The sequence below is a fragment of the Thermobia domestica genome, chromosome 3, assembly GCF_964235325.1.
Source record: "Thermobia domestica chromosome 3, izTheDome1.hap1.1, whole genome shotgun sequence".
Lineage (NCBI taxonomy): Eukaryota > Metazoa > Arthropoda > Insecta > Zygentoma > Lepismatidae > Thermobia > Thermobia domestica.
Genome location: NC_137456.1, coordinates 265,970,341 through 265,986,689, shown reverse-complemented (window position 1 = coordinate 265,986,689; position 16,349 = coordinate 265,970,341). Strand labels below are relative to the sequence as shown.

Below are 16,349 nucleotides of genomic sequence, written 5' to 3'. Positions count from 1 at the left end.
TGAGAGAAATACGTATAATTTTGTGAATTTCTATTTCCCGTTGCTAGTGGCCATCCTGCGGGACAACCGTGGGATTCCCATGCATATAGACCCATGCCTGTCCCAAGCGGGACTTCCCTGGGATTACCTATTTATATCCTGGATTTTTTAGGATCGTTGTGGGTCGTACGGGATCATAATGGGACGTCCCGTGGACTACTTGTGCTATTAGGGTTTGCTTCAATAATCCAGGATTAAGCTACTGATGAAAGTAATTTTTCTCAGCTCCCGTATATATATATTTCATTCTTTAGGGTTTGACAGCATTGCTGGAGAAAGATCTATATGTTGCATTAAGTTTTTTTCAATGAAACATATAGAAGCTATTCACAACATTCGTTGCTGGCTGGTTAATGGGTACAACTGTGCTCGAAAATTAGTGGCACAAAGTTATGATGATGCGGAATTTTTCCGGGGCATTTTAATCAACTTCAGACAAAAGTTAGAATATCGTGATCTAGTCCTATTGTCGTCTAGTTTGCTCACAAATTTAACATTGCATTATATTAGGCGACCTCTAACATAAAAATCAGCAAACTGTTCGTCCTGATATTAAATTGTTTAGCAGCGTCTCTTCTAAATCCATAAACAGGAGTTGGATACAGAAATTACGGGGTGTTGATGGCTATTCGCTTAAACTATAATTCTAGTCTACTTAATATTGTATCAGAGTATCCCAAGGAACTTTTTCATTATTTAAGAATTGCAGAGCAAGGCACAAAAAAAAAACATTAGAATAATAAGTATTAATGGCAGGTAGTAAGATTTCGGTTTCACTAAAATACATTTCATTTTACATTAAAGATAATTTGAAGTAGTTTATTTCTGACTGATGTGATGTTATCCATCTAGCAAAAGAAATCCTATGGCGTTGGTTATTCTAGGAGTAAAACAAAATAATTGAGACTTGAGTTGATTTTAAGTTTAATTTCCCGTTCAGAAGCGAGGCTATATGAGGCGGGATTAAGTGATTAACGAGGAATTCGAAGCACATGACCTCCCGCAGGGAATCGAACCCGGTTCGCATACGACTAAGGCACGTAGGCTAACCACTTACCCACGAAGGTGCTCTACAATTAAAAGCTGAACTACAAGAATATACTAACACTTAGAAGAAGATTCGGGGAAGACAGTAGAGGAAGTGAAATATATAGCGACCTAGAAAGAAATTACATTATGATTTTCACATACATACAAAAGAAATAAACGATTAACGGAGACAGAACAGAGTTAAAAGGTCAGCACTAATCCCTATTGAAAAACATCTAGTTTCTAAACTACTGAAAAGCCCAGTTTTCTATGACCAGATAAATAAATATTTTGACAAGAAAGCCAGAAAGATAGTGTTCACCTTAATTATTACTAATTTCAGATTACTTTTCCTAACGCATTATTATTATTATTATTTTGATATCAGGAGTAGCAATGATAACACTATACTTCTGATAGTGTAATATTAGGAACAGTGAAATAGCTGAAGTCAGTGTCTTATTTATTATTTAGTACTGGCTTTAATTCAAATATTAAAGTTTACTGAAAACAGGCAACAAGTTTCATTGGATTGCTTGTCCAAGGTACAATTTGACGACGCGGTACTGTTTTGGTGATTAGTTTAGTTGATGGTTACAGTGCGAATCTGTAGTTACAGTTTCCTGCCAATAAGAGCAGATGACTCTGCAAGAACCTTGAACATTAAATACTTGTTTCTCCATGGAATTACCAAACTTACCCTTAGGGTAATGATCTATGACATAATTGTAAATTTTATGTTAGCAATGTGTTGTTACTTTCGAACATCAAAATGCAAACAACGAAACTATATCAAAGTATTATCCACAATATTTTTACGAATGTATAAATATAAACCAAGGACCTAAATTGGGTGTTTTCATTCTATATAAAGTGTTTCGTACTATTTTCGTTTTTGTTTTACCCATATTCGCTGGCGCGCCTGCAGCCTATATACACCCTTCGCTATGATTCGCACCCTTCCCTTTTTGGCTCCTGCCCTGATTCTACTAGATAGTATTAGGTTTTGTTGTTTCAACTAGTATATGTTAGTTAGTGTCTTCATTCCTATGTTCTTTTCATGTGTATATACTGAGGACATTGTAAAGTGAAGCTTTACAGTTGAACTTAAGTCCATATACCAAAAATGAGTGTTTCATATACAGAGATTTGATTTACTGAAAAGACATGCCTAAGCAATGAGTTTATATATTGATCCGTACAATAAATTTGCACCTTTAGGACGGTGTGCCGTAAACCTATATTTAGAGAACATAATTACTATTATAAACAAACATCAGTGTTGTAGGTCACTGGAACCTCGTTCTGCATTCCAAAATATATATAAAAAAGGTCTTACAAGTGTAGTTAAGAAGAAGAAGAAAGGTTTCCCAGCTGGTTTGTCGAATTCATTTGAAACATGTTTTACTTTGTTACGTGAAGCCGTAATTATAATGGAGTAATTTATTTCGTTGGGAAGTGTTCAATTAATATGAAGGTAAGATATATATTTCATTTTGATTATCGGTATTGCTTTAATGAACCACAATTCTATTTATTTAATTTATACTAATATAGCAATATTATTACTTTGTAACACAATGAAAGTTAGATAGCCATAAAGACAAATTGGTGAAGAGCAAGATTCAAATTTCCAATTTCTGTTCCGAAAATATCTGTTCACATTTTAAAATTGTTACATAAAAATCAAATAAAAAGATTTAGAGTAGAAGCATACAATATGAGTGTAAACGGTGTGCAATTACCATAATAAAAAGCACTGAACACAGAAAATATTGCCAAGGGTATGTACATTTAAGAATAAAACTACTTTTGTTTGGATCTACCTAAAAAGTGGAATTGAATTTGGACACAAGGCATGTTAATCATTATAAACTGTAATATTTGCTGAAACGAAGGAAATACGTATACATGAGTGGTTATTAGGAAAATATGGGGCATTTTGGTCGTGATTTTTATTTTGAATGTTCTGCATCAAATGAAATTGTTTCAGTTGGTGTTTTACAAAAGTTTATTTTAACTCCCCCCTTTTGGATTGTGCTGTGACGTAATTCTATTAAACTGTATATGGTAATAATCAGCCAGTTAATTCTGTCATCCCACTTGCACTCCTAAACTACAGGGTCATTACATGAATAATTTCGTACCGAAAAATCACGATAACTTACCTCACATAATATCACTATGTTCGTCCACGTATTAAGTAACGCCAGAGGACTCTTGATTCAGCTTTTCTATTCTTATTTTTACCTGTATACTTTGAGGTTGGTGACGTTACGTGGAGGTATCACGGTATTTTTCAACAGAACAAGTGAAATACTGCATAAACAATAACGCAACTGTTTGAAGATGGGCAAAAACCATCTTAATTGCGCAGTAGTTCATTGTAATAACAGAGGAAGCAATACAAATGAAATAATGTTCTATCTATTCCCTAAAAATGATGAACTTCGAAGAAGATGGGTTTCCCGCTGTAAGCATAAAAACAATTTTAATATGGATAACGCACGGATGTTCTGCTCTCTTTTCACCACAGAGTTATTAAAGGGTTTGAAAAATGAGGTTTTGAGTTTCAAACAAATGTAGTGTTTAAGATTTGTCGCTGTTCCTTCATTATTGATAGCAAACTGGCATGGGGAAAAATAAATTAGACGCTAGTCAAGATCTAAAACAGGTGTGCAACAACAATAAATTATTTCACTTTTATTGGCATTTGCTTGTGAGGGCCTGAAAGTAAAGTGGTTTATGTACATAAAGCGAAGTGGAAGGGAACGAGAATTTAATCCTAATACTCTCATATATTGTTTACTTTAAATGATATTCTTAAGTTTTGATAAGCATCTCAATCATTATTCTGGCAAAGTGTTCAAAGTGCACTTTGAGCAGAACATTCATAGAAACCTATTGCGAAACGAACTTAACCTAACCTTACCTAATCTAACTTAAACTAATCTTGTCTAAACGAACCGCACTTGTTACGTATAAATTACATTGATTTTATCGCTTCTCCAATGACACATCGTGTGACAAAATCACTTGTTCTGCTCAAAGTTCACTCTTACCATTATTCTTATAATTGAAAGGCAGACCAACTGGGGGGACTAAGCCATGAAAATTAAATTCCAAGAAATCGAAGAGTAAAGTGCAGCACAAATAACTGAAAAATTTCCCTCTGAAGGTGGTTCTTTTATGTATGTATACCATTCTATAGATATCTGAGCAACTTGTAACCTGTGATACATAGTGTAAAGTGTGTTGTGTTGAGTAATAAATGAATATTAACAGTGTAAAGGACATATTTTGCAGTGACGATATCTGACAGTTTGATTAATACACACTAAATACAAAAGGTTAGGTTAGATTTCTAACTTTCCCTATCCAAATTACGTTAGGTTATGTTAGGTTAGGGTAGATTAGATTTCTAACGTAACCTAACCTATCCTAACACAAACTAACCTAATTTGTTATTACATATACGGAATCTCTGAATACTTTGAATTATGTTTGCTTTACGAATTTTACTATCTGAAATGCTCTCATGAAGAGGATTGGTTTATGGAAAGTATTAGAACTCCTTCCCCCTTAGAATTCACATTTCAATGAAAGTGCAATGACAAAAATCTATAACGTCAACCCTTCTCCACGCCCGAAGAGGATGAATTTGGATTTAAACGGTATCGGGAGAGTCGCCATTCATATCAGGGATCCCGAAATTTATGGGCTGGACATCAATTTCTGCTCTTTTCGATTATTTGTCTTCTTCGTATCTTCTCTCACCCCCGCGCCGATATACGATAATATCCTAAGTTAGGTCTGGGTGCATCAACGTACCAAAAATCATAAAAGTGCGTCGAGGAGGACTTAGCAATTAAACATTCTTACAATAATTTTAGTTTGTATGAATAGAAAATGCTCTCCCTTCCGGTTAAAACGGAAGTTTTCAAAAACAATGGAACATTTCTTTCCCTTATGTTTAATGAGGAGCTTATATACATTTTCATGTTCCTAACTTGAAAGGCTCGTGAGATACTGTATTTTAGGTAAAATTTGGAACCCCTTCTACCAAATAGGATTCGACCTTTAATCAAAGTAAAGTGATAAAAATCTTAGTCAGGCCAGGTCAACTCATGTTCTAAAAATTATAAGGTTGGCCCAATGGTCTAGGATAAGTTAGCGACCAAACATTATATTTATTTTTATTGGTATACATAATCAATAATGGCGATATTTATTCATTTATTACTTTATATTGTTTCATCAGTGAGTAGAAAACTCTTTACTTGTATTTGAAAAGACAGAAGTTCTTACTTTTGTTTTGAACACAGTTTTACGAGTAAAGGGCGAAGTGTAACAAGCAGACAAACGAAAAACTCTTCACCGATACCTCCACATGACGTCACGGACAGAGACCCAATCAGAACGCTAATCGGGAACTAGGGCTACCTATTATTTTATATTAGGGACGGACCTTGAAGTAACGCGGGAAAATGGAGACGGGTTGGCCTTGTGGTTCGAAGTGTGATAAGGGAGATGAGGGATTTACGTCTTCGTTACGTAAGTCATGTTTTTATGTAATTTTTATTTTTATTCTCAGCTTTATATGGAATATTTCAAACAGATAGTTTTTTGAGTTTCAGAAGAAAATAAATGTTTCTACTGTTTTTATTATTATTATTATTATTATTATTATTAGAAATTGCAAATGTATAGCCTATGTAAATTGAATCATGCAGAAGAGATTCGTAGATGCTACCAGACTACGGTATGATTGATAACCATTCTTGTATGCATTAAAATACAATAAAACTCTGTTTTTGGCTATCGTAGCATTGCATTTACTGCAAATACGTTTCTGGGGTTATTTGATATTGACTGCAAACACTGCTTGAAAAATGCCCTGGCGTTCCCACACGTATGCTGTTTCTGAGAATATTGTTCAAAATATTTATTTGAATCATTACCCACTATACTCATCTAAGGGTTTCATGTATGAAACATTTTTCCGTACAATAACATTATCCGAGAGGCATCTATCCACAATTTATAGATCAAAATAAGATGTGTGAAAGGATGGAATCCAATAATTAGCTACTCCATGTTAGCTTAACTATTTTCAAGAAATTAAATTTGAACTACACATCATTAAACAAAGCAACCTTGGGTTTTATTTTAAAGAAGTAACTGTATGTAGTTTCACCAACTAATCGAGCATATTGACTTCATAAGGCACTATGAAGTCAATATGTTCAGTTAGTTCGCGAAAATGTTATACAGTTATTATTTTAAGATAAAAACAAACGTTATTTTTTTCAATGACTTGCACTTCAAGTTTAAGTTATAAGATGGGTCGATTTAATTAGGAAAACCATAGTGTGCAATTTCGAAGAATTACTACTGGTTAATTAACCAATCTCATGTGGTTAAAATATTATACTAGTTTTTAAATACTTTCATTATCTGCTAAAAACAGTATAAATGTATTCCAAATATAAGCATTTTGTAATAAAAATGTTCTATCATTATGTATGGTTTCTTTATTGCCATAATTCCTCAAAAGATACAAAATTATGAAAAAGCACGCATCAAGAAGTGTTACGTAAGAAACAAGGAGGGATTCGGACTTGCGTTACGAAATGTTAGAAGGGATATTATGGGGTAAGAATTGGTCAAAAATAGCGTACTTGGACAGCCGCTTATGCAGAAAAGAACAGTTTCCATCGGGCTTAGAAACACTTCCTCCTCTCGACCAATTGTTGAATTCAGTATGAAAACAGTAACTTGCTTTGGAGGTATAAGTCTTGGCCACTGTCAGACGGTATGATAAAGACGGGGCAAACGGAACTACCAAGCAGTGTTCTGTTGCTTGTATGAATACGAATGAAAGAAAAGAACTCAAGATATTTCTTACAAACCAGTAAGGTTTCTGCAAAGTAAAGGTATAACAAAGAAATCAGTTTGTCAATTAGTCAAGGATATATTGAACAATTAGTATACAGGAGTGGTAGATGTCCATATGCCCCATAAGGGAGGGCAGAAGAACAAAAATAGTGGGGCAAACGGACAGTTGCAGTTACAGTTTATAAACCACTAACACTGTTACCATGAATGCGTGCAAAGTATGTATCAGGACCATTTGGATCGCATTTTACATGGAACCAGAAAAACAACCTGTACATATTACCCAGTCTTTTCCCTCGACATATCGTTTCACGAGTTAAACGTTTAGCTGTAGCATAGGACAATGATTGCGCTACACGCGCACTAAGTGTTTTGTGACGTTGTACGAAACCGTGCTTCCCAATCTTTACCAGGCATTTTTGCATCATTATTGAATTTGTATCTGTATTTGTTCCCAACAGCAAAGTTGTACGCCAACTTTAGTAATTCGTCTAGAGTTAACCCAAATCCCATTTCGTCCAAGGCAAGTAGATGCTTTTCCAATTTATTTTCAGTTGTGCTGAGAATGTTGTATGATTCCCAAACTTTCGGATTATGTGCGATGACATAACGCGTCGTCGTAATGTATTACGAGGGACATTGAAGGTTGTCGCTGCAGTTGACAGAGTCATCTTGTCTTCAGGTACGGCTCTAACAGCAGCGGCCATGAACTCATTTTCCTATTTGTATCTCTCTGTTGTGCGAGATCGATAACGTACCATCTTTGGAAAAATGGTACTACTAGTAAGAAACCCGCGTCTTAAGTAATATACATACACATAAATATTATTTTTCTACTTCATACAAACCATTTAGGCCACTGTCCATTTGCCCCGCTAACTGGGTGTCCGTCTGCCCCACACACACATTGGTTTCAAATATTGCTGATCCTACTCAGTAGATGGCATGCAGCATTGATTTACTCTAGTGGTGCGTGTGACTATCTATCTATTATCTGCTGCTCCTTCCGCAAATGTTTAGCAACTTTCCTTCGTTGTCAAATATTTAAATTCTGAAGTCGAGTTTTTAGAAATCACGTTTTGGGACACTTGCCTCTGTGTACTTGTTGCCAATTTCTTTGCAATAGTGCTGTACACACACGATATTTAGTGAATTCTACTCCTGCCATCTGAAGCACGGACTATAACCAAACACCACACACCACTAGACTCACTGTTGCCAGGTTAGCATATTTCCTATTACTACATTTCTTAACTCCTGTCGGTCTGCCCCCATCGTCCAACTGCCCCGTCCTTACCATATCCTCATCTAGCACTACTTATTCGGGGAGGTTACTTGGTAGACTGCGTAAAAGGCAGTAGCTTGTATGTACAAAATATGGTTTAAATTTGAGAATCGAGTTTCCCATGTCGCATTGCTCGACTAAATAGCGCAGGTCCTTCTGCTTATGTGTGGACCCGCGTTATTACAATTATTAATCCCTTGCATTGTACCACAGCAAAACGTTCCTATAGTAATGCAGTTTATTGGTCTTCACCTGCTAATAGTAGATATTTGTATCGATTGACTGGTCAGTTCCTGCAGTAAAACTTTCAGTAACATGTAACATTTGAGTATAATGTAAATTTAGATGATCGACATAATATTTTCTATCATTATAATGTCCAAATAGCATTACGTTTATGGAGAGTGAGGACGATATTGCAATGTGTAAATATGTTATTCCTGTTGTTGAGGCTTTAATACTTGTGACTCTCATTTACCAAGTTTCGACACATATCTAAGAAACTGGTGAAAACGATGAACAATCGAATATGGGACACGGAATTTGCTGGGCATTTCTGCTACAGCTTGAATAGGAGTTGCTTCTATCGTTGCTGGAAGCACGTCGTTATCTTCATTTTCATGGCCTTTCAGTGGGGTACCAACCTATGGATCTACAAACCAAAAAATATGGATACAACACTTCCGCGTATGTTCAATCACCTAACCACATACAATATTGATATTTCCTTCCGCAGCGCTCACTTAATGTGCATGGTGAAAACATGTAGGATGACACGCCGTAAATGGTTCTCCTATAGCACCATGATGAAATACAAGCTACAACTCTAAAACGTAGAGTGAACCATTATATTTTAGCATACTGCTGCACAATAAATTTTCAGATATGACACAGCTATGTCACTTGACACTTTTTTCTTGCGTGACACATTATTATTGCGATCATCGAATTAATAACATTTCATATGTGATGAGCTGATTTTCTACTGCAAGCGACAATGACCTTGAATTGCTGATCGGACTAATCCATATTCCTAAGTGAGTTACAGATAATATAGCTTCATTTGAATACAATAACATGTTGTACTGGCTCTATTAAATACATGTTTGTAATATTATATGTACTTGTTTTCTTTCGTGAAAACTAAATGCTACGTATAATTATATCTCAAGTGATCTCGTTATGATCTAGCAAAGAAATGTCAGCAGAAACTATATGATAAAAATAAAAAGAAGAAATGCTTTTATTTGTTTCTCTGAGATGTCTTCAATTCCAGCAAACAGATGGAATTTATGGTACAGGAAAAATAAACGATTGATTGCGAGGTTTAACTAAAAAAAAGGTGCAGGTATGCCTATTCTTCACATTGCAAATTATGAATAGTTAATCACAAATATTGTTGGCAATAAATCTTTAAAGAGTTTAAACAAAGCATCCTTGTGTAAATCACTGCCACAACCAGGTATGGTACTAGGGTGGGTCGTTTTGCACCTTCTTTTCCGGAACGAAATGTAATACCCGGCAAAAGTGGCCCACCCACATGGACATTACAAATATAGATTTTTTTTCAAATCAGATAACATCTTCTGTGAGAACTATTGCCTCAAAATTTCAAAATTCCACTGAAAATTACAAAAAAAATATCAAAATTGTTCATTATTTTTAGTTATGTTAAAGTAATCATATTTTTGGATTTATACATGCGAGATGCTATGAAAACTGACATTCAAGTCTCAAAATGTCAGTTACATGCCCCTGCGGTGGGATAGGGGTGCCTTCTCTGCGGCGTGAAAGGGGGCAAATTCAGTACAATTAAGCGTTTCTACAGCTATTTTCGTCCTTGCCTTTCCCTTGTACTGGTGGTTTATAGTGGTAGCAGAGCATTGTTATTTTTCACCATGACACTCCCACCCCTCCACATCACAATAGTGCAACACCCTTCTCCTTTCCCGATCTGCGTAACTCAGTGTCACTATCAGGAACGAGCAGGATACACTTTAAATTGGGCATCATTTCTCAAGCGCTATATTTGGTTACTGTTGCGTTCAGCTTCTATGAATTGGCCGTTACAGATAATAGTTTGATAAGCATTATTTTCACAGAAAATTCTGTATTTCTTTTTTTAAAAAGTCAATATTATTTATTATATCACAAAAATGACTTCAGTGTGAATGAAGCAGAACTTGAAGAGAAAGCAGAGGAAAGCTCTTCTAAGGAAGAGAATCCAAACCCCGAGACAGAACATCTAAACCGAAGCTAGATTTGACTGAAACTGCTATGATTGCTCACAAAAATACAATGTAAGCGAGACGGCTGCGGCACATATAACATCAACTGTGCTTCAGTCAGCTTTAAAGGCTGGAATTATAACCTCTCAACAATCTAGCAACATAACTCTTCTTTAATTGTGGACAGAAGCAAAATAAGGCGTGCGAAACTTGAAGTTGCTCGGAATTTAAAAGTAAGTTCTAGAAATGATGATCCCATTAAAAGCCTACACTTTGATGGTCAAAGGGAAGACACTAAACTCACGCAACCATTATTAGAGAAGAGCACTTATCACTTGTGGCTGAACCTAATTCTCAATACGTTGGTGACGTGACACCATTCTCTGGCTCTGGCCATGACAAGACCACGGCTATTTTCGATTACATCATGAACCAAATCGAAGGTGGCTTCGATGAAGTAGATGTTCTTGGGTGTGATGGAACAAACACTAACACTGGTTGGAATTGAGGTAATCGTCGGAAATTAAAGGAACTAACAGGCTTTTTGTCTCTTGCTTTTTAATGAACTGCCTTTCCGAGTTCTCTTCACGCATATTGGCGCTAATTCAAGCCCTTATTCTGACATAGGTCCCATAGGTTCAAAACTATCTGACTGTGAAAAGCTTCCAGTGGTGTCATTCAAACCAATAAAATGTGACTTACGTCATCATAGTCAGAAAAGCTCAGAAAACTCAGTAAAGACCTGAGATACTTATCTCAAGTATTCCATTGCTAATGGTCCTCGTCACGTCTTTGAGACCATTCATAGGTCTAGAAACTTGCCGAATGAATACCAGGCTGTAATCCGTTCATCCATTCAGACGAATGCCTTTCTCGCACTCCCAGAGAATGTTCTTTTCGCCATGATGACTAATGGTCTATTTGTTGTACGACAAGATGCATTACATAAGATTCTTAGTGCTCGAAAACACGAAGCAGAGAATCTTCATAACACTATTAGATATAACATCATTCTCAGACTGAATTTTCAGGCGAAAGATTACACTGAAATTATCTTTTGGGGAAGCACTGATGTTTCAATAACTGTACCACCAGTTCTAAGGACGGTATCAAGCTAATAGCTCATGGACAAACTTTCACTTTCTGACAACACTGTGCCAGAATAGTCCTCCACCGTCTAACATGCCACACGATGGCAATAGAACAGATAGTAAAATTAGTCACTGAAGCAGTCTCTCGAGTATGTGGCAGTGATACTAGGGACGGGATAATCAGGCAACCTCTTTCTAGGAAAGCTATGTCTAAATTGCAATCAAAGTCCCAATTTGTGACAACTTTTCCTGGCAGTGACTAATTGGATTAGTTCATCCGTTCCTATATATGGTTGGTTGGTTGGATAGAGCTGGCGCAGGAGCACTACGTGTAGCCACCTCCACGTGTTAGACTCTGGGACGCTTGACCAGGTGAGAGAGGACCTGTACAACCGCTTCAGTGTACTGAATTTGCCCCTTTTGGGGTCCCAGAGGAGACATCCCTATTCCCCCAAGGGCACATAACTGGCATTTTCATACTCGAATGTCAGTTTTCTAAGCAACTAACATGTACTTAACCAAAAAATGTTTACTATAACATGACTAAAATTCACGAAGAACTTTGTTATTTTTTCTACTTTTCAGTGAAATTTTGAAACTTTGAGGCAATAGTTCTCACAGAAGATATTATCCGAATTGAAAAAAAAAAACGCTGCACCCTAGTATGGTACTACTCTAAGGATGTTACACAATACTCTAATTTTATTTCCTTGTTTTACGTTTTATTTGCTTTACATTAGTGAGATACCAATTTTATTCACAGTAATTAATGCAGATTTTCTATAGTTTTATCTTTATTTCTTGATTTTTATTTATTTAGTCAATTCATTGAATACGAAGGTTCAAATTATCATTTCTTTAATTCCGTTGTGCCAGCAAATACACATTTAATCGACTAGAAGTGGACTTCAGCGGGCAGGAGCAGGCGCGTAACTTACACTCACAAGGGAACCTTCCGAAAATGATAGATTGCAGTGAAAGATGTGACCTATGCCAATTGAAAGAACTGTAACACAGGTGAGAATTCCCCCCCAAAAATTAGCTGCCCATAGCAATAGGTTCAAGAAATATAAGGGGTGAGAGTTCGGGAAACAGCGCGTTGAACAAGGCTGAAAAGTGCAAATTCCGCAAGAAACGGGGGACATGGCATAATATAATGCTGACAAGTGATGCATAGAAAGAGACTTGCCACAATAGGAAACAAATGAAGGCCAGCAGTGTTGCCAACTGCAATGAAAAGTACATGTTTTGCAAAGAGCACTATATGAATTGAGTGCAATATTCAGTGTCAACCTATCATGTAGAACATAAGATATGACGTTTATAATCAGTGGTACAATCTAACAATAGAAAATAAAAGAAACAGAAGTACGAAAAATACGTAAAACACGGAGTTGGCCACAATGGGCCACATTTGATTACGAGCTGTGCATATTAGAATGAACAAAACAAGAAAGCACCAGCTATGCAGGAAAAAGACGTACCTAGAGCCGAAAAGAAAAACGAGTTCCAAAGTTGACAACACTGGCCATGAAAATCCAGACAAGTCTAATATTGTTAGGCCATTCGCTTCACAAAAAGAAAATTCTCGCAAGAGGCATTACTCGGAATGCATCAATGTTGGAGTGATTGAGGCAGTGTCAAGTCGGGGAACATGAAACGGTTGGGTTGAGCCAACAACCGATAATTAAAGGATTGAACATCATGTCATGTTTGGGTCGTATGTGGGAATATACAGAGTGTGTCACCAAACTTTCTGACCTGAAAAACTTGCGAAACGAATAAAAATGTGACGGATCCAGTTCTGCAGGATTTTACAAATGTCAGGGGGTGATAAATGTCTGTTAGAAGCAAGTGCCCCAGGATCCGCATCATAGGGTCCCAGGAGCCAACTTCAAACTATCAAATGGCAACAGGGACCGAGTGGTACCTCTTTCGATAGATCAGGTTATGTGCAACAACACTTATACGAAACATTTGCTATATGAAGCATGATTTTCAAAATAGACGCCACAAATATATGTTGTGCTTTAACATGGCATCGAACATTGTGATCTCAAATTGCTGAGAACCGAAAAGAGATATTGCAAATCCAATTGTACAGGAATGTAGTCATGTCGAGGGACAAGAAAGCTTTGTAAGAAGCAAATCCCTCAGGGCCCCTATCATAAGACTCGTGGGGTCAACCGTAACATTTCAAAAGTGAAGAGGGCGCGGATGATATTTCTTTGGAAAGATTCAACACCGCCTATAAGGAACATTTGCTATATGGGTTTTAAAATGGCCGCCAAAAATGCATGCTGTTCTCTTCACCGAGCAGATATTTTTAGCGGACATTTTGCTGCCCACGTAGTAAATATTTCTAATATGCATTGTTGCATATTCCAAAATTTATCGAAAGAAATATAACTCGACCTATGGTGCAATTTGAAATTTTGAAGTTGGCCCCTGGAACCCTATGATAGAGGACTTTCGGGCACTTGCGTCGCACAGAAGTTTGTCGCCCGCTGACATGGGTAAATTCCTGCACAACTGGATGTGTCATATTTTTTCGCTTTGAAACTATTTCAGTCGCAGAGTTAGGCTGCATATATCATATAAGCGGTGATAGTACTGCAGACAGCAGCACAAGACGTTTCCTATGTCACTCCAGTTGTGTTGAAAGGAGGATGATGAACTAGTAGGAACGATAAGATCAGTGGGAAGGAGAAGGTGTAGAAAATAACAGACAAATGCTCTCAGACTAAAGGAAAAGAGTGCTCTGCAACCACTCGTAAGTCACTTGCTTTCCTGCAATTGACTGGTCAAGTTGGCTCGTAACCTATTTCTATGGGTAAGCATTAACCTCTGTACATATGATCGTGCTAGATTAGTAGTAAAGGGTAGTACAAAAAAAAATTGGGGCGATGAAATACGAGAAAACTGAACTTTGTGTAACATATGCACATAATCAATACAAGGAGTTCAGCAATAGCAATTTCAGCGTTTGGGGTAGAAACGAGGAAAGAAAAAAAAAACAAAAATAGCTGAATGCATATTATGTAAAGCGGAGTTATTTCAAAGTTATCAGTAAGGAAAAGTGCAGAAAACTCAACTTTGAAGGATAAAAGTGCATAGATTATGCGTGTTTTTAAATTCCACATATCCTACACGGTCGCACAGATCTTGAGCAAACGTGACATAAATATACCAGGTAACAAACACTGTAGGGTTTAGCCCTTATACTCACCCCGTTTTCCAAGGGGCCGAAGTTCACACAATGCTTTTTAAATAGGCTTTTCACGCCAGGAATGTCTTTAATGGAGTAACTTAAGAGCACCTGAAGTAATTCCAGCCGAACTTTGTACACATATAGTTTAGAGTATGACACGGAATTATGTTAAAATAGGCACCCCCACCACCCAAATGGATGGCGCTAGGACAGGGGTGTGCAAAAAGTGCCCAAAATGACCGATATTAGAGTTAAATCCACATTTTTTGGTCACCAAATACCTTAATGACATTACCAAAGTCGTTATCGCCGTAGCAGTAGTAGTAGTAGTAGAAGTAGTAGTCCTAGCAGGTAGTAATAGTACAACAACTACTATTAAGAGTAGTAGTTAGTAGTGTGGTAGTAATAGCAGAAAATAGAAGTAGTTAAAAAGTTCAACAAATCTCCTCGTACAATTCGGGGCATTTCAGATAGTAGTGTTAGAACAATTGTTTGAAGTGAAACCAAATCATACTTGTAGTTACATTTGCATGTACTTAAAAGGCAAAATTCAGTAGTTTGGGGAAGTTACTCAAGAGTGTATTAATTTTTGGACCATTAAACCCACAAATCATCCTGGAGTTCCTCACTCCCTTTACGGACTTCTTTACCTATGTTCGCCATAGTCTTGAATTTGGTATTTTCTGGTAATAAAGGTCAAACGTGCCGCACTTGGGAAAGTGTTCGGAAACACTGGGTTAATTGTTCAACCGCGCGGTAAAGAGCTTTCAAGTCCATGTCTAAAAAACAAATGGGCAACAGCAGACCGGGAGTTCTATCAATTTGATCTTAACGGTTGATCCATATATTGTGTATAATAGTCCGATAGTCCCGCAAAAATAGCAATGAGTTCAGAATTAAATTACAAAAGAATTACTTACAGCGGTTTTTGTGTGTGCTGCTAACGATGGAGCAAAGTATGCCATTGTAACACTTTTCATAATTCAAACATAGCCGAAGCGATCAAGTTGGATTTGTCTTGATCCGTGTTTGTCTTGGGTTATATAAATTTATGAAAAAATAAACGGCGCATTTTAGTTTCATAAAAAGTTATGTTGGTGTGATGTCACAACATCTGTTACAAACGATGGAACACGCTCTAGAACTGTAAATCTTTTCGCAATATCCCAAAATTACAGGTTTGGAAGAAAGTTGATTTCCTCCATGTTGGATTTTTTATATTTTCATATAAACCAGGACACAGTATGGATCACGACAAATCCAAAATACCACTTGCTAAAATCGCTCAAGTACATTAGGTCAGAAAATATATTCTATAAAAGTGCAACACTGTGTTGCTTTCCGCCATGTTGGAGTTATAGAGTTCAGTGGCCGTCTTCCATTGTTTTCAAAAAAAATGTGTCATCCAAAAACGACTGTCCGAAATTCTGTTGCAGTTTGTCCTAGCTTCACTTAAATTTTCAGCTTACGTGACTGGAACACAATATTTTGGGCCTGCCTCTTGAAAAGGTTTTAACATTTCGTTTTGTAGGTAGTATTACTACAAAAACTGTAGTTCTTGTCTTGTA

General features: G+C 36.7%; 1 protein-coding gene across 2 annotated transcripts in view; it reads left to right on the top strand.

Moving 5' to 3' along the window:
* The first annotated feature begins 2,433 nt into the window (after window positions 1–2,433).
* LOC145681638 (uncharacterized) overlaps window positions 2,434–16,349 on the top strand; it is a 318,511-nt gene continuing 304,595 nt past the window's right edge. The window contains exon 1 of one of the 2 annotated variants that reach the window (XM_081753256.1): window positions 2,434–2,545. Coding sequence is in view for 1 of the 2 variants with exons in the window: in XM_081753257.1 (XP_081609383.1) it covers window positions 2,540–2,545 (6 nt within the window). In the remaining variant the exon portion in view is untranslated. The remainder of the gene's footprint in view (window positions 2,546–16,349) is intronic. The other variant, XM_081753257.1, reaches the window with a different exon arrangement.